This window comes from Dipodomys spectabilis, unplaced genomic scaffold (genome assembly GCF_019054845.1).
Source record: "Dipodomys spectabilis isolate Male_0828 unplaced genomic scaffold, ASM1905484v1 ptg000179l, whole genome shotgun sequence".
Lineage (NCBI taxonomy): Eukaryota > Metazoa > Chordata > Mammalia > Rodentia > Heteromyidae > Dipodomys > Dipodomys spectabilis.
The window spans coordinates 496,866-521,177 of NW_024870856.1; the positions used below are offsets into that span (position 1 = coordinate 496,866).

Here is a 24,312-nt window from a genome sequence, read left to right on the forward strand (position 1 = left end):
AATTTCTCATGCTTTGGCAAGATAGCATCACTTGAAATATAGCTATTATGAAAAAGATAGTAACAATAATGTCACCTAAGACCACGGGATTTGGCCCATTTATATGAATAAAATGGCATTTTTGGTTAGCAAATGAAAATATGTACCTTAGCCTATCATTACCCACCCATCCACCTTAAAACTGAAAACCTGAATGAAGGTACTGTAGAGAACAGCAATTAGATAAAGAAGAGACCATAAGAATTCTCTTTCTTCTTAGGAAAACAAAAGTCTAGGTCTTCCTTGAACTCCTACAAGAATTGAACCATATGGGAGTTCAGGTAAGCAACCTTTTTTTTAATGTTGGTGTACATGATATTTAGATCCGAGGAGAAACACAACGTGGTCTGGGGAGTAGCAGAGAAGATGAATGAGAAACAAAGTCTTAAGTAGGCAATGGTGGATGAAAAAGTTTGAAAGAGAAAATGGTATTGTGGTACGGATGAATGTTATTAAATAGATAAAACTATTATTTTATAAGCGAGAAAGGAACAGAAAATTATCTACAAAGAGAAATAGGATAAAATTAACAGAGTAAAATCTAAGATAAATTATTTTCTTTTTCTTTCTTTTTTTCTTTCTTTTTTGGTTGTGGGACTTGAACTCTGGGCCTGGGCACTGTCCCTCAGCTCTTCAGCTCAAGGCGAGTGCTCTACCTCTTAAACCACAGCACCACTTCCAAATCTAAGATAAACTTCAGAGCCAGCTTATTGCCCAAAAGATGTTAAATTAGAATATAAAACTATAGCTAGAGAACACAGCAGCTCATCCACCGTTTTCTGAGTACTGAGAAGGATTATTGTCATTATCATGCCTACCCAATATGCAAGAAGAGCCTGTCATCTTTTACTATATAAATTCTGCAATTTACTTCCCAGGTTAGCATCAGCTCACTGTAGTCTGTGTGTGATACATCAGTATTCATGTCTGTCTCCTGTGAAAAGTAGATTCCTACCATTTCAATGTAACTAGGACCCTGAATGCACTACAAAGTCAAACCTAAGTTCCAAATTTTATCTGAACCTCACCAAGTCACAAATACTACATCTCATTGTCTGAACCAGATGTAAGTAAGACGGTAGGTAGTATCCACCCTGTGATAGTCACCTTTTTCTGTGGATCTGTGAACCTAGAGATGAAGTTACCTGCTTGCAAAACTGCAGTGATCAGAGAGGCTTAGAATTATAGTTATAAACACTGACATTTCAACAAGGGGAAAATGAAAAAGTAAAGGAGCCTGTCGTCTCAAAACAATCTTAAAATCCAGTAGAAGGAGTTTTCCGTTCACTTTCAAGCTGTATTTATTGCCCTCTAGAGCTCAAGTCTATAATCTGAACCTATAGTTTTGCAGGCCATTGCTTCTGCACTGTGCATAAATTGCCCAAAATCTATGTTTATTTTGAAATGTTTTTATCCCCCATAGGTGCATAGCTGAGATTTCTGAACAATAATATGACTTCTCGTCTTACAATTCGTTGAATTACAATGCAAGTTGAGTGCCTAGCTAGGAAGTTTTGAGCAGACAGTGAAGCAAGAAAAGGCCAGAAACGTATTCTCTGTTGGAGTCCCCAGACAGTAGAGATATAACAAGTTCATGAATTCTTCTCTTCACAACATCAAGAGAATTAATATTGCTATAGAATCCATCTTGCTTGTGGTAGTTTGTTTTGACTGCCCTAGGAAACAAATATAATAGGATTAACCCCAAACCCTTAATAAAGCAGCACTAATATTAAGCAAGCTCATTCATCAGTGTCCACAGAGCCACTGAGCACTATTACGGTTAAATAAAGTACAACACCAGTAAGGGAGGCACTGGGGTGCTTGAGTGATTCAATGCTAGGGGAAAATATGTACACTATGCTAAATATTATGATATTATATTTTGTATAAGTTATACATTTTGAAGTTCATAGGGTTAAAATTAATTTTAACTTTCTAAGGAAATAGATGTTGCCAATAGGTGCACATCTTGTGAGTCATTTCTTCCTTGACAAGAGAGACTGATAAGTTGTGAATTCTGAGGGGTAAATACATAATAGACAGCCACAATACAGGGTAGCTAATGAAATACTAATTTTATATGAGAAGTAAATAATTTGTAACCATAATATGTGTTCTTGACACATGAAACTAAAATAACTGTATTTTATTCTGTGTGAAAATCATTTTTTTCAGAAGTATGTTAAACTTTGTTACACTGATCATATTGTTTGTCCCCTTATGGTATTACAAACCTAATTTCTATATATATGTAGATATATATGTACATATATATCCATTATTATAATAAAAATAATCACATGTTATAATTTATATACCATCCAGGTATATAAAATAAAAATAAATGAATTCAATTTCCTTCCAGTTTTTCTATACTAAAAATTCATTCTCTTCCTGAGAATGTTAAAATATTTCCATTTGCACAAATTCATAGGCTTCTAAATTTCTGTCCCAACCTCTCAGTACTTTGTGGCTCCAGATGGATCTCTTTTCCTCCATCTGCCAATGTTGGCACACCAACATCTCAGAAGGATTAACCCTGACTGGGTATAGTTAAATATATTAGATGACCATCAACATAAAGTCACACATCCACATAAAAGCCATGTGTCTACACCTTCACACGAGGTACATTAGTGTTAAGACCTATACCATATAAATTTCCAAGAGACTTGCTAAAAAATGGGAAAAAATGATGTTTCTCATTCCAGAAGCACAGATTGATAATAGCATCAGACGAAAGTAGATATGGCCACAATCTTCTGGAAAAATCTCAATGAGAATCACTATGCTGTACAATCCTCTGATAGTAAATTCTCTCATAATAAATAGGAATGAATGTTTATAAATCCCATGTAATATGGAAAATGATATGCTGAGCATCCCCAGAAGAATAAACATATCTTGGTTTTTAATTTTAAGGTCTAGAAAAATCATTTCCAATGAGGAGAAACTTGGTCATTATCACATTTATTGGGTACAGCAGGATGACATCATAAACATGACAGACATTTTTATAAACCAGTGGTGATGATTCCAAGACCTCAGATTCTGTTTGTCAAGCTCTCAAGTCTAGGAGGCTATTCCAGACAGGAAGCCAACATATTTATTTCCTAAACAGATTATTTAAATTCTTATGGGAATAATTGATAAATTAACCAAAGACAGACGCTCATGTATTAGGTTAAAATAGAGGCAGATCAAGAAGAGGGGAGAAGCTTTGGTTGTTCCAACCTTGGGTTATGCAGTTCCTCAAATGTGATACATGGGAATCATTTTGAGAATTCATTTTTAATAGAATACTGCAGAAGAAAGTGACTGCAAAAATCAATCAATTCTTTAAAAGCATATAAATGTAGAATGTATAACTTTTTGTCAGGAGAATTTGAGATTTTGATATTTCTTGTATGGTTCAAGAGTTGTTTATTCAGATATATGGCTTAGCTCAACCCAAAATGGAGTATCATAGATTCCTTCAGGATAGCATGGATGTGGTCTTAAAAAGATACAAACATTCTGAGCTCTGACATCAAGGAGTCTTGTCATCAGATGTGGTAGATATAATTTAGTCTTGGAGCAATGCTGGGGTGAAGGGCTTAGAAAAAGGAAAGCATTCAGAGTAAAAACTTGTGGCAATGGGTTTGAATATCTCTTTAAGTACATCATCATCAAAGGATTATTTTTTTAACTTTTAATGTCTTCTTTGAAAGCCTTATAGATAAATGACATGTTATCCATGTCAACATGATTCTATAAGCTGTCTGAGCTCTAGATTCTTTTAATACTTAGTCTGGAAAACAAATGGCTTTTCCTTCCATGCAACCTTCAGATACAAAGATAGCTGCATTTCCAAGACCCATCAGGAAGAGAAAAGAAAAATAATCATCAGTAGATTGGTCACTCTGCTTGTCAGACCTGTAGTTCTTTTTAACTATGATGGATTGAAAATGTGAGATTCTCCAAATGATTAGCCTCACTAGGCTAATCATATTCAGGGCTGGAGTCACCAGATACTGAGTTATGGAGACTAGGGTTATCATAAATGAGATTAATGGGATTCATGCCTTTTTAGGATCTAGAGAAAGTATTGCTCTCCAGTGCGAGGACAGAGCAAGAAGCCAGTGATTGGCAAAAAGGAAGTTGTTCCCACTGGACTCCAGATTAGGAACCACATTGACCTTGGACTTCTCAGCCTCCACAACTATGAGAAAATAATGTTTGCTGTTTCATTCACAAAGCTCAGAGTATTCTTTCCTAGCAGCTCACACTGACTAGCATGTTGTTCCTTAGAGGAAAATAAAGCATCTGAGCTCTTTGATGAAAAATGACTATTCCCTGATCTTACCAAGAATGAAACTGTGGAATTGAATCAGCAAGGTAGAAAATCAGTAGTATAATTAGAGATGATGATATTTAACTACATTTCCCCAGAAGTTTAACTATCAAAGAGACCCACATCAACACATAGTTCAACAGGCTCAAAGTGAAAGGCAGGCTGGCAGCTAAGTCATTTGTATTATCTCATCACAGAAACTTTGACATTGTTAAATCTGTCACTGTTTAGGGTCAGGGTAGAGGAAGGGGGGGAAATAATGGAGGATGTATAATATTAGAATACATGATATGAAGATAAAATAAAGAAAGCTACTGAACCAGAACGGTGAATGAGAACAATAGATGAGGTTAATCACACTAAATTACAACATAGTCACATATGAAGTACCACGTTGATATTATTTGCACAATTCATTTGGACTAAATACAAAAAAATCATTAAAAACTTAAATAGGCTCTACTGCTAAAGGAGTCATTAAAAACTTAAATAAACTCTATTGCTAGAGGAGGTAGGTGAGAAGGGATAGGGACTAAGGAGAGATAAAAATTGACTAAGTCCTGAATTTATATTATGAAAACAAAACCATGGAAAGTGTTCAAATTGTTTCAAGAACAGGAGTGAATTAGAGAGAGAGACAGACAGACAGAGAGACAGAGACAGAGACAGAGAGATGGAGTGGATGATTTTGATCAGGATACACATATAGATGTAGAGATATATAGTACTAAATGTGGACGCTACGCTCCAGAGGTTCACATCTATAATCCTAGCTGCACAGGTGGCTGAGATTTGAGAAACAGAATTTGAAACCGGGCTAGACAGACTGTTATCTCCAATGAATTAACAAAAAGCTAGAACTGGAACTGTGGCTTAAGCAGTAAAACTCTAGTTTTGAACAAAAAACAAAAAAACAAAACTGTGAGATTATCCAGGCCTGAGTTCAAGACCCAGTAACAATACAAACACACACACATACACATGCACACACACACACACACACACACACACACACACACACACACACACACACACACACCCCTAGACAAAAGAATAATAAGAAAAGAATGTGGTGTTCTTGTGCGTTCTGCATAGCAATTTCAAAATACTTAGTTCTTATCAAAAGACACTTGTTCCCCATTTCTGCTAACAGTGAACAGTGCATATGAGGTAGCTCTCCTTTGTTCATGTTCTTATCAGCATTTGTTAACTTCTGTATTTTTGATTAAATGTATTCTACCTTGTGAACTGATTGCTTATTGCACATCATTGATGATTAGTGTCATTGAAACATTTTCTCCTCTCTATACATCAAGTGGCTATTTTGACTGTCCCCTTTTGAGAAAGTCTTATGTAGTTATTTGCTCATTCTTTATAATACCATTTATTCATTTACTTACTCATTTGCTATTTTTTTTAATTCTTTTATAATCTGGACATGTATCATTTGTGAAATGCTCACCTTGCAAATGCTGTTTTTTCCTCCTGTATGTTGTCTCCACTGTGTTATGTCCTTTGTGTGCAGGAGCTTTATGTTTTCATATCCGAAACATATCTTTGCCAAGGCCACAGTTCTCATAGTTCTGTAGTTTGGGTTTTGTATTGAAATCTCTAATGCATTTTGTTTGGTTTCTGTCTGTAATAAGAAATGAGTTCAGATGAGCTCTAGTCTTCCATCAAGTTTTACCACACCATTCATACAAGAGTGTCATTTTCCCAAATTCCCAAATGTGTGTGCTTGGCAGCTTTGTCAAAAGTCACCTGGCTGTGGTCCTTCCACTGGTACACATCCGGAAGATATGACACCAGTATATTGAGCAGACATCCACACCCCCATGTATGCTGCAGCATTGCTCAGGGTAGCCAAGACAGCAAGCCAGCCTATTTGTACATCGGCAGACAAGGGAAAAAGGAAAATAATGTGTGCGTATGCATATATATGTATATGACCAAATATAATCTTGTTTGAAAATAAAGAAATAAACTCTTGTCCTTTGTGAAAGAAAGATAAGTTAAAAGCAAGACTTCAGAATTTGCTTTTTGATTCCTATACCAGAAAACCTAAGATTAGAGATTAGAACAGGGTCACCAGAAGCCGGCTGCAGGTAGAAGAGGGTGAATACTGGGGCCAAGACTGGTCACTGTATTCACTAAATAAAACCACTTAGGTAAATTCTGAAAGTGTTATCACACAAAAGAGTGATTATAATTATTATATTATATAAGAAATATAAGTAGACACAAGTAATTTGAGTGTTCTCATGAAGTGCAAATGTGAAATATTCAAATAGATAGACCTCACATATCTTCCATTGACTCATATACAGTGTACACAGAATTCAAATATTAATGGCCTCCAAACACATGGGCAATAATCATGTCATTGAAAATAAATACACTTTTTTCTTTTAAAGTTAAAGCTGTAGATGAGTTACTAAAACATTAAAAGTTTTACATCATTATTAAAATCTTGATATATATGTATATATCTTGATATATACATCTTGATATATATATATCTTTGTATACATATATATATATATATATATATATAGCAAGTATTTTAAAGACTAACCATGTAAGTTAGTATAGTTGAGTAAGCATAAGACATCAGTAAGAGTCTCCAAAACTTCAAGTTTTCTTTTCCAGTAGAAAAATCGTTTTTGCTTGTCACCATAATTAGAGCTAGGTAAACCACGGTGGATTCCGCCTTAAATATCTCATTTAGGTGCTATTATTTGGAAAAAAATCTACTTTGGCCCAACAGCTGAATGGCTTAACTCTACAAAGTCATTGCTGCTAATCAGATAAATAGCAATGCTCATTGGAAAAACGTGCAAGTCTTAATATTGGCAATCTTCTTTCTCCCTTCAGCCCCTCAACTATGAGAAAAAGAAGTCCTACACCCTGAACATCGAAGGAGCGAACACACACCTCGACTTCCGCTTTTCTCACTTGGGTCCTTTTAAAGACGCCACGATGCTGAAGATCATAGTTGGCGATGTGGACGAACCACCGCTCTTTTCCATGCCTTCTTATGTCATGGAGGTCAACGAAAATGCCAAGGTCGGAACCACTGTGGGCACGGTTTTGGCACAAGATCCTGACAGTGCTAATCGTGTAGTAAGGTATGGTACGCCGGAGTGCAGCAATACCAAATGTATGTTGTGTGGCACATACATGTCTTTAATGTGAAGTAAATGGCGTTAAACATTTCATGCCCATGTTCTTCTCCATCCTTCTTAAATTATAATATTAACTAAGCGGGGCTTTGGGATGTCCTGCGATTTTAATTTAAGGCTTTTCACTTTTCAGGCTGGCCGCTGCCGCTTCCCCCTGACCCTGTCCCTTTTTGGTTTTAGTCATTTCTCAGAGGGGGTTTCATCTCTTGGATTGGGCTAGCCTTGGATTGAGGTTATTGTACCTATGCCTCCCATGTAACTGGGATTTACATGTTCTGTCATCATACCTATCTTAGTTCCTATTTTATCTGAGTAACTTAGCAGATAAAATTTGTCAGACTAATAATATGTGTAAGTCTTGTCCATTACCTTTGCACTTGAGTTAATGGATGGCAGAACATGATCATCCGAAAAAATTGTTTTAGAAAAACATAATCTAGAAAGGTTCTTGGTAATTTGGTGATAAGAACATAAAATCTGGATAATAGTATCATCAATAATTGTCTTCTGGCCCGTTGCAACAATGAGAAGTATAAGTTGTCATGTTGAAAACGAACTTTACAACTTTGGTGTGTGGGGGGGGGATTACGTGGGGGGGCAGGGGGAGGCTGGGAAGGGATGGGAAGGGTGAACAAAGGAGGAGGCTACAATGCTTGATAAGAATTGTACTCACTATCTTGCCCATGTAATTGTAACCCCTCCTACAGTATTTTCACAATAAAAAAAAAATTGTCTTCTGGCTAATCCGGTGGCACTAGCTTTAAGTTAGTTCAGCACTAATCCTTATCTATACAAAATAAAAAATAACAGATACCAGTGGCTCATGCCTGTAATCCTACCTACTCAGCAATCTGAGATCTGAGGACCACCTTTAGAAGACATTTCAAACGGGAATTAAGTTTTAGTCTACTCAGTGCCAATGCCTTGAATTCAAGCACCAGGACCACCAAAAAAATAAAAAAAAAGAAAAGAAAAGAAAAGAAAGGAAAGGAAGAAAGAAAAGAAAAGAAAAAAGGAAGGAAGAAAAAGAAAGAGAGAAGGAAGGAAGCAAGGAAGGAAGGAAGGAAGGAAGGAAGGAAGGAAGGTTGGATTTAAATCGCAGGGCTACATTAGAGTTATTATGAGAGTGCATGTATCAATAAGCACAAAAAAAATTTGCAGCAGCCTACACTTAGTAGTCCCTTTACAAATGCTAACACACCTAAGGAAGTACGGATTGTGAGCTTAAGGGCTGGAGTCTAGAACTAATATATGAATTCCAATATCATTATAACTAGCTGAAAGTCATTCAATGAAGCCTGATGATTCACATATTCCTAATACATGAGGAAATATTAATATAATCTGAATTTGTTGATAAATTGGAATTATTATTTGTGTGTGTGTGTGTGTGTGTGTGTGTGTGTGTGTGTGTGTGTGTGTGTGTATGTGTGTGTGTGTGGTCATGGGGCTTAAAATCTGGGTCTGGACACTGTCCCTGAGTTTTTCAGCTCAAGGATAACACTTTACCACTTGAGCCACAATGCCAATCTGGTTTTCTGAGTGGTTTATTGGAGATAAGAGTCTTGCGGTTGGGCTGACTTTGAAATGAGATCCTTAGATCTCAGCCTCCTGAGTAGCTGGTGTGAGCCACCAGCATCCAGCCATTAAAATTATTTTTTATGTTAATCATATTGGCTTTGGTCATAGTATTAAGAAAATAGAAAATTGAGGATTCATTCGGATATATACATTATCCCAGTCGGTAGATTAGAGAGGTGATTGATACCTTGTCATCAAACATAACGGAAGGGAGTGTTCTTCTAGTAGCATATGATTTATTCTTTCTGCTTTGTTTTAGTAGAGAACTAAATGAATCCTGCTGCAGTTGCCTTGAAATAATTAGATACTCCATAGTTACTCTTTGGGGCATCATTTACATAATATTTACTCTTTATTTTAATATAAATGTGTCATTCACCTGGGCCTCTAGGTGCAAATGTTGAATACCAAACGAAAAAGAATGATAAACACAGGAGCCAGCCTCCTGAATCCACCTTTCTCAGGGACCAAGGGTTTGTAGTAATTAAGGGAAAGGACCTTGAAAACATGTATCCCTCCATGTGGCCTGAAATGCAATTAACTCCACATTTGGAGACTGGCAATGAAAAGTACTATGAATCGTTCATGCATTTTGAAAAAAAAAATCTTGAGTTTAGCCTTTGGTATGTCAATTTTCTATTAGTCAGATTCTTCAGATTTTTGTAGCACACTGTGTACTTTTTGTCTTTTTGTACTCAAAATAATGTGCATTTTGCAGTAATGTGACCATCACTCCTTTTTTTTCTCTAAAGAAAACAAATCATAAAATTAGAGCCTAGTTATTTATTAGCAGTGGAGAAATCTGACTTCTCTTGTCCACATTTTATTTGCTAGCATATTACCCATGGAATTTAGGGATCACACATATTAACTTCTGAAAGCTGAGCAATCCAACTTGGGAGAGGAGATTTCACAAAGAAATGTGTGTTTCTCACATGATCTTTGAATAATGTGGCTGCCCATTGCTTGTCTTTGGTAGGGATTTACACTGATCTACAAACCTTTGTCAATCCATAAAACACCATGCTTTGCCAGCCAGTGAAGCTAAAGCTTCAAAAATTCTCTATTTTCACTTAGTTTGCAGAATGATGCATGTACATGTAGGTACTCAGAAATAAGATATTCTTATCCTTAGAGCTTCTCCACATGCTACAGCTGGAAATATTTAGCACATGATTTAGTATGAGAACAAATTGCTACAGCTCAGAGTCATATTTCTCACCTAATTCAGAGAGCTGGTAACTGAATTTACACAAATCTGTATTGCTCATTATTGCTTTTGTCCATAAGTTATTTATAATCTGAATTTATCAGTACAATAAACTATTTAGCCTATAAAGGTTTTCTTTAAGTAATAACTTTAAAACAACATGAAAGGAAAGACATTTTTAAATGCATATGAACTATATTACAGATTCATGACTTTTTGTTAAGTGCCCATGAGGACTGAAACTTTGTTATCAAAATGAAAAGTATCTTTTCCAATGCTCTTGACTATGACTACTAATTACATTCAGTCTGTGCCTACATAATCAAAGAAAAATATATTCCAAATGTTGAACTGGGTAACTGGTTTAAAGTAGCTTCTATTGAAGAAACTACTTGAATACGAAGTACACTTTATTGACATTGACTGTTGTTTGAAGTTACAGCTTGTCTAGCTTGTTGGGCTGTGAAATGCCAATTTGGATAACGTATTTTCATCTTATTTTTAATATAACACAGTTCTTTCCATTTGGCTTATTTTTGAAATATATTTACTAGAAATATGAAATGGTGTAGAGATTGTATGTAGTAAAGAAGGAAGTTGTATGAAATTATAGCCCAAACTATAGTAGCAACTTTGTACATAGTGAGTACAGTGTGAATTGTGCCTATAATATTCAGTAGATAAAGACACAGTGTTTTTTCTGCCCTCTGATAGTTAGGCATTTCTCAGGGAGAGATAAAATAAGTACACTATACACTATAAAGAAAAAAAAGCATTTCCTGGATTAGTTTAACTAATTTCAAACATGCTAATATTAATCTGAATGGAGAATTATTGTATTTTGGGTAGATTTGCTCATACCCATAATCCTCGCTATTGAAGAGGTAGAGATTAAGAGGATCATGATTCAAAGCCCACCAGAGCAGTTAATTAGCCAAATCTTATTTTAACCAATAAATTGGATGAGGTGCTTTTAAACTATCATTACAGCTATGTCAGAGGCATAAATAAGAGGATCACGGTCCAGGTTATCCTAGAACAACAACAAAAATATCTCAAAACTCTAAACATTTTAACATTAATCTCAATTTAGGACCTACTTCACCAGGCAAATTGTGCCTAGATTATGCCTACATACAGATATATAATTTCATGAAGAATTAATATGTGTTTACTTTAGGAGAGCATATGAATCAAATGAGTTTTGTTTTGAAAACGATTTGACAAAAAATCCTACTGACAATTCATTTGTTTACTTACTAGTGATTTGTTTTAGAGTTTTATAGATGCTAGGCCTATGCCCTATAATTGGGCTGTATTCCCAGTTCTCATTTTTTTTTAAATTATATGTTTGGTAAGCAGTTTTATGGTAAATGTCATTCTTAATTCTAAAAATTAGAATTAATTGTGTATCTTCTTCTTAAAAATAACTTTGAATTGTTCCTTTTCTCTCACATTGATTTTTATCCTTTTCTTGAATTAGTATCCCCATGACTGGGCAGAAATCCAAGGGTAGTTAAGCAGAACTACTTAGTTCTACTTGAGTCAAAATTCAATTGCAGCTGTGTGAAGAGTCCTTTGTGGGCCAAACATCTCACAGTATTTAGTCTTTCTATGTTGATTTCCCAGGAGAACTGGATCACATAAAAAGTAAGAAATAAATCATGTAAGTCTATGAGTATATGCCTACCATCCTGCTTACTAGTCTATTAGGAAAGCATAGGTTTAATTTTTCATAAGACACATAAAAAAGGTTATTAAACTACAAATAATTAATGTTAAGGGGGACAAAGCACAATGTGAAACTACTACAGACAAGCAACTGCTTGGCCAAAAACTTTTCATATGTAGCAGTTAGATAAATAATAAAAAAAAGAAAAAAAACTCATTTTCTCTAGAAGATTTCTGAAGTGACTGAGTTCTTCAAAAACACATGTAATCTACCATATTTCACAGGAATACTTTGACAGCGATTTATTCTAGGTTTTCTTGATAGTTATTGTCTAGACCTTTCAGGTTGATTATGTTTCTCCAGTATTCAGATGTGGACAAATAACTAAAAACAAAGTTTCTGATAAATAGCATGACGTCAGCTAACTTTAAATGATAAAATAGAACAAGAAGCTAATTACCATTTTCAAAACCACATTGCACTGTGGTAAGATATTACATGTACAAAGTAATTTGCTTCTCAACTTCAGTATACTTGGATGTCCTACTCATGCACAAGTTACATTGTGAAATATGAATTTTGTAACATTTCCATTACCACAATTTCTTCTATTGCATTTTATCCAAAATTTTCATATTTCTCATGTTCAAATGATAAAAAGACTCATTATCTCAATGGATAATTCCTATATTTGCACTCTGAAATCCTAACATTTTTACCTATTTATGAATTTTCTTCTTTCAAAATAAATCATTCGTTTCAATAAAAACATTGCTTTGTATTTTTGCTACTAGAAAAGAAGTGCCAAAACTCAGCTCTTTATAGGAAATTGTAACAAGAAATTAGCATGTCTCATATATTTTATACTTACACATTCAGTATGCTCATAAGCACATAGTAATAAAAAGCCAATACTTAGATACCTTATTGTCAGGTTATTCTGTAATGTTCATCTGGCCGAATCTATACAAGACTTATTATTTTACTTTATTATTTTCTTTTTTCCAGGAAAAATCATTTTTTCCTGTGATTGTTACTGCAGTTATTTTGGGTTCCTTGTCACATTACTTTCCTGTTTACCAGCACTCTTATGCTGCTCCTCCTTTTGTCCTAACATTTTCCTTGTATTGACATATATATTCCTTGTATTCACATATAACTTCAAGGTTATTCTGAGTTTGCTCAGCCATCGTATGTCAAAGAAATAGATTTCTCATCTGTTTTCCCTTAACACTTGATTTTTCCTTAACTCTATTTTGCATCTCAGCAAATTAGCTTATGTATGCAGGATTGCATACATACACAAACATAAATGAGGCATTTGTAAGTTTTCCTCTTTACTGAAGACACTAAAGACACAAAAACATATAGTTTGGATCTAACATAACTTATTTTGTGTATTTTCCCCTCATTTTCTTATGTTTGTTCACCTTCAGTTGACTTTATTGACTTCATTTCTTTTCTGAATTATTTTTCATTCTCTGCCATCCAAGATTCAAAATACTCTGTGATACTTTCAGAGACTAAGTTAATTCATTATTTCTTTTACATAAAGCTATCCCATTGCTTACACCAAAGAGTGGAACTTCTGTTGTCCCAAGGCCTGTTTGCCCTAACTCCTAGCTTGGCTCATTCGTCCTGCAGACACACTGACTTGCCTCGGCATTTTACTAATCAACTCAGACTTTTAACTTAAAGTTTTGGCTTTGATTTCCTCTAATTCAAATACCACTCTATCACTGTTCTCATAATCAGTTTAGTTTTTAAACTTTCAGATCTAGATGAAATGTTACTGTAGAAAAGACTGAAAAAGATGGAAGAGGTACTACAAGTTTTAAGAAAAAGTGATAAGCTTCCTCCTTAAACAGTCCTTGGGAAAAAAATCTGGATCTATTTTTATCATAGTTATTTCTAATAATATTATTCACTCATCGGCATCTTAATTATCCATATTAAATGAAGAATAACCCCCAGACTGAATGTTTTTTAAATTAGTTCACAATTGCCCTATGCAGATCTTAGAGTGAGTCCAACCATTACTTGCCAATTCTGCTACACACAGGGATGCATTCTTTCAGTTTCCCCTTCATGAGGCAGCCCTACCAGAGGCTATGAGGAAGATATAATAGGTCTAGATGTTGTGCTAAGTGTAGAGTTATCTTCACATCTCTACTATGATGAAACTCCAAGGCAAATTGATCTCTGATATCTGAGTTTCACTATCTTATTTCCTATCTTACTCTCATTGCACATTGTTGATACTGTCTACTTTTATTTGTAGATTTTGTAAGACATTTATTTCTTAAAATTTGTAAGTTAATTAAGCATTATTACAGGAACCATAGATAAAACGTTCCACAAAATTGTAAAGTTGGTGTGCAAATCTCTAATGAAACAGAGAAATTTAAAATACAGTTAAATACATTTATGAAATAAATATATTTCATTAAATATGTCTCTTTATTCACTCCTATTTTCTACATCATGACATTCACTGTGAAGTTTTTTTTAGTTTTTTTTTATTATTAAGTTTTTTGTGTGTGTGTGTGAAAATACCATACAGAGGGGTTACAATTACATGGGCAAGGTAATGAGTACATTTCTTATCAAGCATTGTTGCCTCCTCTTTTGTTTCCCCTTACCATTCCTCTTACCATCCCTGCCTCCCACCACCCCCCAATGTGACATAAGGTTTTGTATATCACATTATTGCAATGGGTCCATCTGTACGCTTATTTAAACAATTATTTTTTCCCTTCCCCTCCACAAATTATACCAACATCAAATACCGTCAAAACAAGGGTTATACCGTGGGGGTGGGATATACAAACCAACAAAAAAATCATCTTACAAATATGGCAAAATTGGTTATTCACTTGTAGAAAACTAAGGTAGATCCTTATATATCACCCTGCACAAGAATCAACTCCAAATGGATCAAAGACCTTGGAGTCAATAACATTACAGGATGGAATAGGAGAAACCCGAGGTCTCCTTGGCACAGGCTGAAATTTTCTTAACAGAGACCCAGAAACACAACAAATCAAAGAAAGGTTGGACAAATGGGATTGCATGAAGTTGCAGAGCTTCTGCTTGGCAAAGGACATAGCTAGCCAGATCAATAGCAAGCCCACAAATTGGGAGATCTTCACTAGCCATACAACGGACAAGGGTCTCATACCTAAAATATACCTGGAACTCAAAAAATAAAATCCCAACAACAAATCCTCAAAGAAACACTTGCCCAATAAGTGGGCTAAAGACTTACAGAGAAACTTCTCTGAAGAGGAAAGAAGGATGGCCAATAGACACATGAATAAATGCTCAACCTCCCTAGCCATAAAAGAAATGCAAATCAAAACAACACTGAGATACCATCTCACCCCACTTAGAATGGCTAAAATCAAGAACTCTAATAACAACAGATGCTGGAGGGGATGTGGACAGAAGGGAACCCTACTGCATTATTGGTGGGAGTGTAAACTTGTTCAATCACTTTGAAAAGTAGTATGGAGGTTCCTCAAAAGACTCCACATAGAGCTCCCCTATGACCCAGCAATCCCACTTTTGGGCATTTACCCAAATGATCACAAACAAGACCGTACTAAAGCTACCAGCACAGCTACATTTATTGCAGCATTATTTACTATAGCTAAGATAGGTAACCAACCCAGATGCCCCTCTGTAGATGAATGGATCAAGAAAATGTGGTATATATACGCAATGGAATTCTATGCCTCCATCAGAAAGAATGACATTTCCCCATTTCTTAGGAACTGGAAAGACTTGGAAAAAATTATATTAAGTGTAGTAAGCCAGGCCCAAAGAAACATAGGTCCCATGGTTTCCCTTAATTGCAACAACTAGTATATGTCTGGGACAAGTAGAAACGGTCAGACAAGTTGATGTTAGGCGAAATGAACCCAAAGATAAAGACTCAAATGTTTTTTTCTTTCTTGCTATTGAAGTTTTATATTTGTTCCTCTAGATACTTCATTGACTACAATGCAGAAGAGGACAGATTTTTCAACATCGATGCCAATACTGGAACAATTAAGACTACAAAGGTTCTGGACAGAGAAGAAACTCCTTGGTACAATATCACAGTTTCTGCTTCAGAAAATGGTAAGTTTTATCATAAGCAAAATGTCACTGGCACATGAAGTTTTTGTATAGAGATGTCCCAGACAGAAGAGTTCCAATTATTTTTGTTTGTGCTGGCAGAAACTAGCAGAATATACAAAACATGTCAGACACATCTCCTCTTTGCCAGATACAGGAAATAGACTCAAACCTTTTTCTCCACTTTAATTCCAGTCTAGTGGTAGGAAATTGACATCACACAGATTTTAGTCCTCATCCTTGAGTGTTTGATTCTCTGTCTTGTTGGGAGGCCTTCAGTTGGGGGTGTGGGGAGAGGAGTCTGTTTCTTTGTTTTAACTGTATTATTTAGTTTTTGTTCCCTTTTGTTTTGGATCTTTTCCTTTTTTGGGTTCTGGGAACTGAACTCAAGATATTGCACCTGCCAGGCAAGCACTTTGCCACTGGGCTATATCCCAAGAGACTTTAGTTTCCATGAGATTACACTTTATTTACTACATGAAGGATACTCATATGGAACAGTTTTGAAAACAAAAGATGAGTAAAAGGAAAATTCATGGAATTTCAATAGTAGAGTTAAGCTAGCTTGAAGAAATATATAATACAAAACTCAAGATGACCTTTAAGCTGATGTCCAGCATGAATATTTTGTATTACAATGAATACCCTGAAAATTCAGGGAAAATATGAGCATAAATACCAGTAATAATCTACAGATTCATAAGGTGGGTGTGATTGTGTTAAAAATAAAATTAGTGATTGATTGAGTATTATGACAATAATGAAGTGTAATTACCACCAGTTTAGATTTATCTGACAAAATTACATAAATATTTAAGAATATTTCAATAGTATATTTATGTCTCTTAGCAGAAACAAAAATATATTATATCTGGCATAGTTTATACTCAAAAATAATACTGTATAAAATGAATATTTTTCCTTTTTCCCCTAAAGGAAAATTAAAATGTCAACATTTAAAAATGAAGACATTAAAACATATTAACATATTTGTTCAAATATGTTTATAGTATATAATTCATCTTTTAGATGTATATCATTCATTGAAATCCAGAGAATTGTGCCTCTAAAACTAGAATGTAATATGGTTTTATTTCTCTATTAAGCAATTCTGCTTCCCTTAGATGAAATTTTCCAAGTGTCTCTGGTTTAGGAAGCAATTTGTATTATTACATATCTACAGACGTGTCTATTGTTGCTGCTTGTTATAAGGTTTATAATATGCAGCACTTTGAGATTAGTCTATTTTATTTTGTATAATGTTTTCACTATCATAATTTTTCAATATCATAATTTTTCAATATCATAATTAGTATCATAAATATTTCATCCAATTCTATTACTGAAAACTATTCTATGGAATGGGTCTACCAATTTTATTTCTCTGTTGTTATGCCAGGCTTTTCTGTTTCCAGTGAGGTAATTCCATTTCATAATGAGATACAAATTGTTTCAGCCAACACTTTTTGTCATGTGACTTAAAATTCCAGTATTGTGTGGAAGAAGTGATAGATACCTCATTGAGGTTTATGTACTTATACACTTCAGTCTCCTTGTTATAATTCAAGCTGCTTATCTTATTTGTGCTACAATTATTTTTCACTGAATTATTTTGTGTGTGCATAATCATCTCAGGTGGCTATTGTTTAGCTTATTTTTTTTAACCATATTATAGAAAACAAACATTCATTAATTATTTTGTTGTTGTTGTTGTTTGTTTTCTGTTGGTTGTGAGGCTTGACCTTTGAGCCTGGGTGCTGTCCCTCAGCTCTTTAGCTCAATGCAAGCGCGCTTCCACTTGAGCCACAGTGCCACTTCCAGTTTTCTGGTCATTCATTGGAAATAAGAATCTCAAAGACTTTCCTTCTCGGCCTGGCTTTGAACCACGATCCTTAGATCTCAGCCTCCTGAGATAGGATTACAGGTGTGAGCCATCAGTGTGGGGCCATTCAATAATTTTAATGGATGAATAAAGGATACATTTGTTGCCATTCTGGGCCATATTAATCTTCAAAGTCATCACATGAGGCCAGGCATTGTGGCTCAGGCCTGCACTCAACATTACCTTAGAAGCAGAGGTAAGGAGGGTTGCTGATGGAGGCCCATGGTTTAAACAGCAAGCTGGACACAACTGTGCATAACTGATATTTGAGCTATACAAGAGGCAGAAATAAGAATGCCAAGGGACAGGCCTGCCAGCAAAAATGTGAGATCCTACTGAAAAAATAACTACAGCAAAATCTCCTAGAGACTTGCTTCAAGCTATAGAACAACTTCCTAGCAACTGCTAGGCCTTGAGTTCAAACGCCAGTACCACCACCCTCCCCAACTCATCTGAATGCATGTCCAAAATGTTTCCTTCATGATCCAAGACTATCCAAATAAGTATTCAATTCTAACATTACTATAAATTGAAGTGTGAAGAAGCAAAATTATCAGAAAAAGCTATTGGAACGTGAATGATTTTTCAGGAGATCAGTATTCAAATAAAAATTATATGTTAGTTCTTACTCAGTACCCAATTCTAAAACAGAGTTGTAGCAAGTGGAAACAATCTTATAAATATACATGAGTTCATGAATATCAGAAAAAACTCCAATTGTTATCAAAGGAAATATCTGTTTTTAGTAAAGTAATATCCTAATCATATATTTATGAGTCTATTTACTATTTGCTAGTGCTTCTGAGAGAATTCAGTTAATGTATTATTACTAAGTAAAAGTATACAGTAAAGTGTAATTTCCTCAGTTTTATAGGTGGTAATAAAGAAGCCTAGGAAACTCCCTCATTGGGCATTAGTGAAATATAATTTAATCCTAATCATAAACAGGTGTACAGAAAGAATAAGCCATGGTTAAGATATTGTACCCATGCAAAGAGATTGCTTGTAGAAAAGTACCCTTGCCTACACTAATTGTTTGGCCATGTGTCTGTTAATATGATTGGGTATTTTCCTATTTTTGTTGCTTACACACATCTAAATTTGTCATTGTTAACTTCAACATCAGCCACATTATCAAAATAATTTTCTGTTTTGGAAATACACTTACCGTATTTGAAAGTATATTTTAAAGCCAAGTGTTGGTGGTTTAAGATTTTAGTCTCATTGTTGCAATGGGTCCACCTCTATCTCTAGTTTATTCTCACAATAAAAAATAAAGATTGTAATCTACTCAGAACACATTCTTTCCATTGGCCTTAATCTTCTGCAACCAGCATCAGTCCTACTCAAGATAAATCTCTCTGGTTTCAACTTTGGTTTTCCACACACTGGAAAAGTCTCTCCTTCAATGGGTTTACTTGATTGCATTAAGCATACCATAATAACCTGCATATTTTCAGATCACCTGGGTGACTTAGAACTTTAATTTTCTCTTCCAAATCTTTTCACTGCAACCTAGATCATCATTTAACGGAATAACTAAGAGACTTGGTTCCTCTGCTGTTATGTTTAGAATTCTGCCAGCCATCCCCCACAATAGCTTACAAGAGTTAGGGAGGGGGTTATTCTTTCTAGGAAATAGTACACTTTCCTTGAAACATACAAGATATGACTCAATGACTCACTTTTCATCTGATGAAATTCCAAATATGTCTGTTGTAATCTCTGTTGATCTTTACACACTAATAACAGCTATAGAGTGAGTGTCTAAGGACCAAATTTATTCAGCACTCTTCATTTCTTATCCTCCTTTTTGACATTTGATAATATTATCTTTATGTGTTACTTCTTTTGGAATTTTCTGTTCCTTGATTACCATTCATTTTAGCAGGGTACATTTAAAATCTCTTAACTAAAGCATGCATTAATTAACCTACCCAGATAATAAATAATTATTAATTATATACTAATAATAATAATACTCTACAGAGTGCCTTAATTTGATATTAAAGATAATGAAGGTATTAGTTTCCCCATGAGTTTAATGAAAAATGCACATGCCTTCATGTACATACTCTCTCTCTCTCTCTCTCTCTCTCTCTCACACACACACACACACACACACACACAGAGTCTAATTGTGATGTTCTCACATTAATTCTATGAAAAGTGACCATCATAGTTTCAGTCACAACTGAAGCATGGAGGAATCAGGCTATGTTTTTCAGTAATTTATGAGCCTTTTTGTTTTTTCTGTCTGCTTTTCATTTTGCTCTACATTATCATTATTTACCTTTAAGAATGATTTCAAATGTCACATCTGTGAAAACTTTCTCAACTTCCTAGGCAAATTTCATACAGCTTTCGTGTATATGACCTAAATTCCAGCATGTGCTATGAATAGTGAACTCTAAAAGACATTTCAGAATGCCTTCTCAAAGTTAGCAATTATAATTATATCTAAGGTCTTTGTTCATGCTAATAATCTCAAATAAATGCTTACTAAATTTATTGGTACAGATATGTTGGCTAATACAATTGTATTAGACACATTGAATATGTGGGTATAGTCACTGATCATTTCTCCACCCAACTTATCTGTGCAACAATACACTCTGCTGTCTCTCTTTCTCTTCTCTTTGTCTCTGTCTCTGTCTCTATCTCTGTCTGTCTGTCTGTCTCTCTCTCCCTCTCTGGAATATTTTGGTTGGGTCTGGAGTCATCTCAGGATGTGTCTGTGCATCTGTCACTCCTCTGGCAGGTTGTTACTGGCTGTTAACAAAGGAATTCCATTCCTCCCCTCATAGACTTCTCCTCAAGGTTGGAGATTACATTGACCGAATGGTGGATAGTACCTTAGAGCAAGTTATTAACAAATGAGCAATGTGGAGACGACTGTCTTTCTCATCACCTAACCAGAGAAATTACACTTTGTTACTTCCACAATATTTATCTATCTATTCATTCATTCATTTTTTCCAGTGCTGGAGTTTGAATTCAGAGATCCACAGTTTTTCACTAGACTGGGACCCTGCCACTTGAGCCATATCTCCAGCCTGACTTTGCTGGTTATATTAGAAATTGGAGTCTAGTGGATTTTTCTTCCCAGGCTGGCTAAATATAATACTCAAGATCCCATACGCTGAATGAATGACTATGTTTATACTGTAAACCGTTGTCAGACTTAGTGTGTGTGTGTGTGTGTGTGTGTGTGTGTGTGTGTGTGTGCACGCACGTGCGCATCTACACACGACAGTCTTCAGAACTGAACTCCGTGTCTAAGCATTATCCCTGGGCTTTTGTGCTAAGAATCAGTGCTCCACTGTGAGCCATTGTTGCATTTCTGGATAATTGATAGTTAACTGGAAATATGTGCCTTAAAGACTTTCCTGCCTGGGCTGGCTTTGGACTACAGTCCTCAGATATCAGCCTTCTAAGTAGGTAGGATTACAATCATGAGACAATACACTGGCGCCCAGGTAGACACAGAATATTTTGCTTTATGATTGTATGAAATTCCCCTTTGAATTTTGAATGCTGAACTTCTAATGAGATGACCTGTTACACCCTGAGCAACAGCAAGTTCCATGCAGTCACCATACCTGGATCATAATCGCCCAGGACTCTGTTGCTAAGCTATCATGTCTTCTACCTTAGATGTCTTCAGTACAATTTTTATATTTTCAGCTTATGAGTTTATCAGGATGCAGTCCCCCTGCAAGATAAAGAGTGTCTGAACAATCACTGAGTGTTAAATGCTAACCAACAATCCGTTCCCTCTGTAATGTCTCTGATATCATCCTGAACTCCAGTAAGTGAGGGGACTTTCATGATAGATGTGCTCTTCCCTTCACAAGAATAGATTACCTTTGTCCCCTCTACTTTCTGATGACTGAAACTGACAAACTTACATATGCTGTTCAGTTGTAGAATTCATGACCATTGGCTAGATGGTACCAATTACTCTTAAAAAATACCAACAACAAAAGGAAATTTCTTGTCTGGCACGCTATTCCTGAGCTTTTTAAAGTTGTTACTGTAATTATGTGATTTATTTAAATATTATACAAAATAATGGGCTACATGAACATAATGGGATTAGGATTTCTGGAGTCTAACTTGAAAGTCTGCAGAAGATGGGTAAAGTGATTTGCTTAAATTATGTTGCAATTTAGGAGAAAATTAGGTAGTTATGAAACTCTCAGAGAATTTTGGATGTATTAGAAGTACTGCTATACTTAAAGTTTCTTAAAAATCTCTTTTTATTTCTTCCTTCACCAGAAATCAATTAATTTCTAGTGTCATAAATGACTTTCAAAGAGCTGTAAAAGATTGGGTTGTAGGCAGCATGAAAATATAATTTATATATGTAAGTTCAAAGAATTGCAATGGGGTTGATAACAAAGTGAATTCTATCTGCTAAACCAATAGGAAAGATAAAACAATTCATAGTCCGTTATGAAGAAAGAAACTGAGATGGAAAATAAGGGAAAACCGGGAACTCTTCAAACTAAAGGAAACATTGCATTATTTAAATTCCTCAAAATAATTAATTGGGCCTGTTGTAATGTTTTCTCATAGTGAACTCTTTTCAAATTAGTTTATAATCAATATTTTTTTGCATCCTACCAATGTAGTTCACTTCGAATAGAAGTGAATTGCTGTGGCTTTTCAGTTCTGATTTACAGAAAAGAAAAAAAAAAACAGTGCTCATTTTGAAGATCAAAGGCACAGCTTAACTTGTAAAGCTTTTAACTCGCATTACTTGCAAGCAAGAACACTCAATACACAGAGAAGTCTGAGAAGATTTATGTGAAATTGGGGATAAATAAGTCCTTGGGGTATGAAGGGGCAATTTTAAATAATTTCCTTCAACATGGCATCTGTAGCATGACTTTGTGAAGAATGAGCATACACTTTGCAAGCTGACAAGATAATGGATAAATGCACAGAATGAAGTTATGTAATGCATGCCCATGATAATTGATTCACATTTGCTTCTTCATAAATATTTTGTTCTGTTACTATGAAGTAAATGGTGCTAGTACTATTTGTTTTTGCTTTAAATTTCCTTTATTTATATTTTAGGGGGTGGATAGGAGGAACACAGAATGATAGGGAGGAAGGTTGAATAAAGGCAATCATGGTTTTCAGTATACACTATGGGGGAAATGAACTATGTAACTTATAGTCAAGAACAGGAGAGGAAAACTGGGGTGCACAGAAGGAAAGGGTAATATTGTCTAAAAAATAAATGCACTTATTATTTCACTTATGAAATGGCAACCCCTCTGTGTAATAACAATAAAATTATATTTAAAAATAAGGTTGTTTTAGTACTTATCATATAAAGTCATAAAGTGGTTTATTTTGTTTCTATCATTTTATTTTTTTATTTGCATAGATTTGCACTATAAGAGGATTTTAATGAGTGGTATTTCCCGACATGCACACAATACAATTTGAAGAACTTTCCCCCTCCCCCATATTCTCATTCCTTTCCTCAAACCCTCATATTGAGGGTTTCCTCTTCCGTCCCTTTGTCAGACCCTGGTTCCTTTATAATGCTCTTCGTTCTCCATTCCCTCAAATTTGAATTAACTTAATGCTTACAAATATCAGTGACCTCTTTCACTTGAGCTGTACAAGTTGTTATGTTGAAAAGGAACTTTACAACTTTGGTGCGGAAGGGGTGGGGTGGGGGGGAGGTTTGGGTGGGGAGGGGTGGGAAGGGATGAGAAGGGGAAACAAAGGAGTCTACAATGCTTGATAAGAAATGTACTCATTATCTTGCCCATGTAATTGTAACCCCTCTGTACAGTATTTTCACAATAAAATATGTATATTAGACTTATATTAGATCAAATGACTACACGCATATATCTTGAAGAGGTCAATGTTTTGTTTCCATAACCACAGACATAATATTGTTTCCTTAATAACAGGCATAATATAGTTCCTAATTTCTTTAGATCTTTAATGAAGTTCAATAAAGTATTCTGCATAGGTTTTTTTTCACATTCTTTATTAGATTTATTCTGAAGTTCTTTTATTCTCTTATTACTTGACTTATGTATAATAAGTCTTTGTATAATAACAATAAAATTATACTAAAAAAACAAGATTGGTTTAGTACTCATTAATCTTGTTAACTTTCACCATTAAAAATAATGTATACAGCTGGGCACTGTGGCTCATGCCTGTAATCCTAGCTAGTCAGGAGATAGAAACTGGGAAGACTGCAGTTAAGACAAGCTCAAGAAAAAAATAAATCATGGGGCTCCATTT

General features: G+C 35.0%; 1 protein-coding gene across 1 annotated transcript in view; it reads left to right on the forward strand.

Moving 5' to 3' along the window:
- The window catches only part of Cdh18 (cadherin 18), a 213,375-nt gene that overhangs the window by 147,949 nt on the left and 41,114 nt on the right, over positions 1-24,312 (forward strand). Inside the window, exons 6-7 of the mRNA XM_042695205.1 lie at positions 7,250-7,503; positions 16,009-16,145. Coding sequence (XP_042551139.1) covers positions 7,250-7,503; positions 16,009-16,145 — 391 coding nt within the window. The remainder of the gene's footprint in view (positions 1-7,249; positions 7,504-16,008; positions 16,146-24,312) is intronic.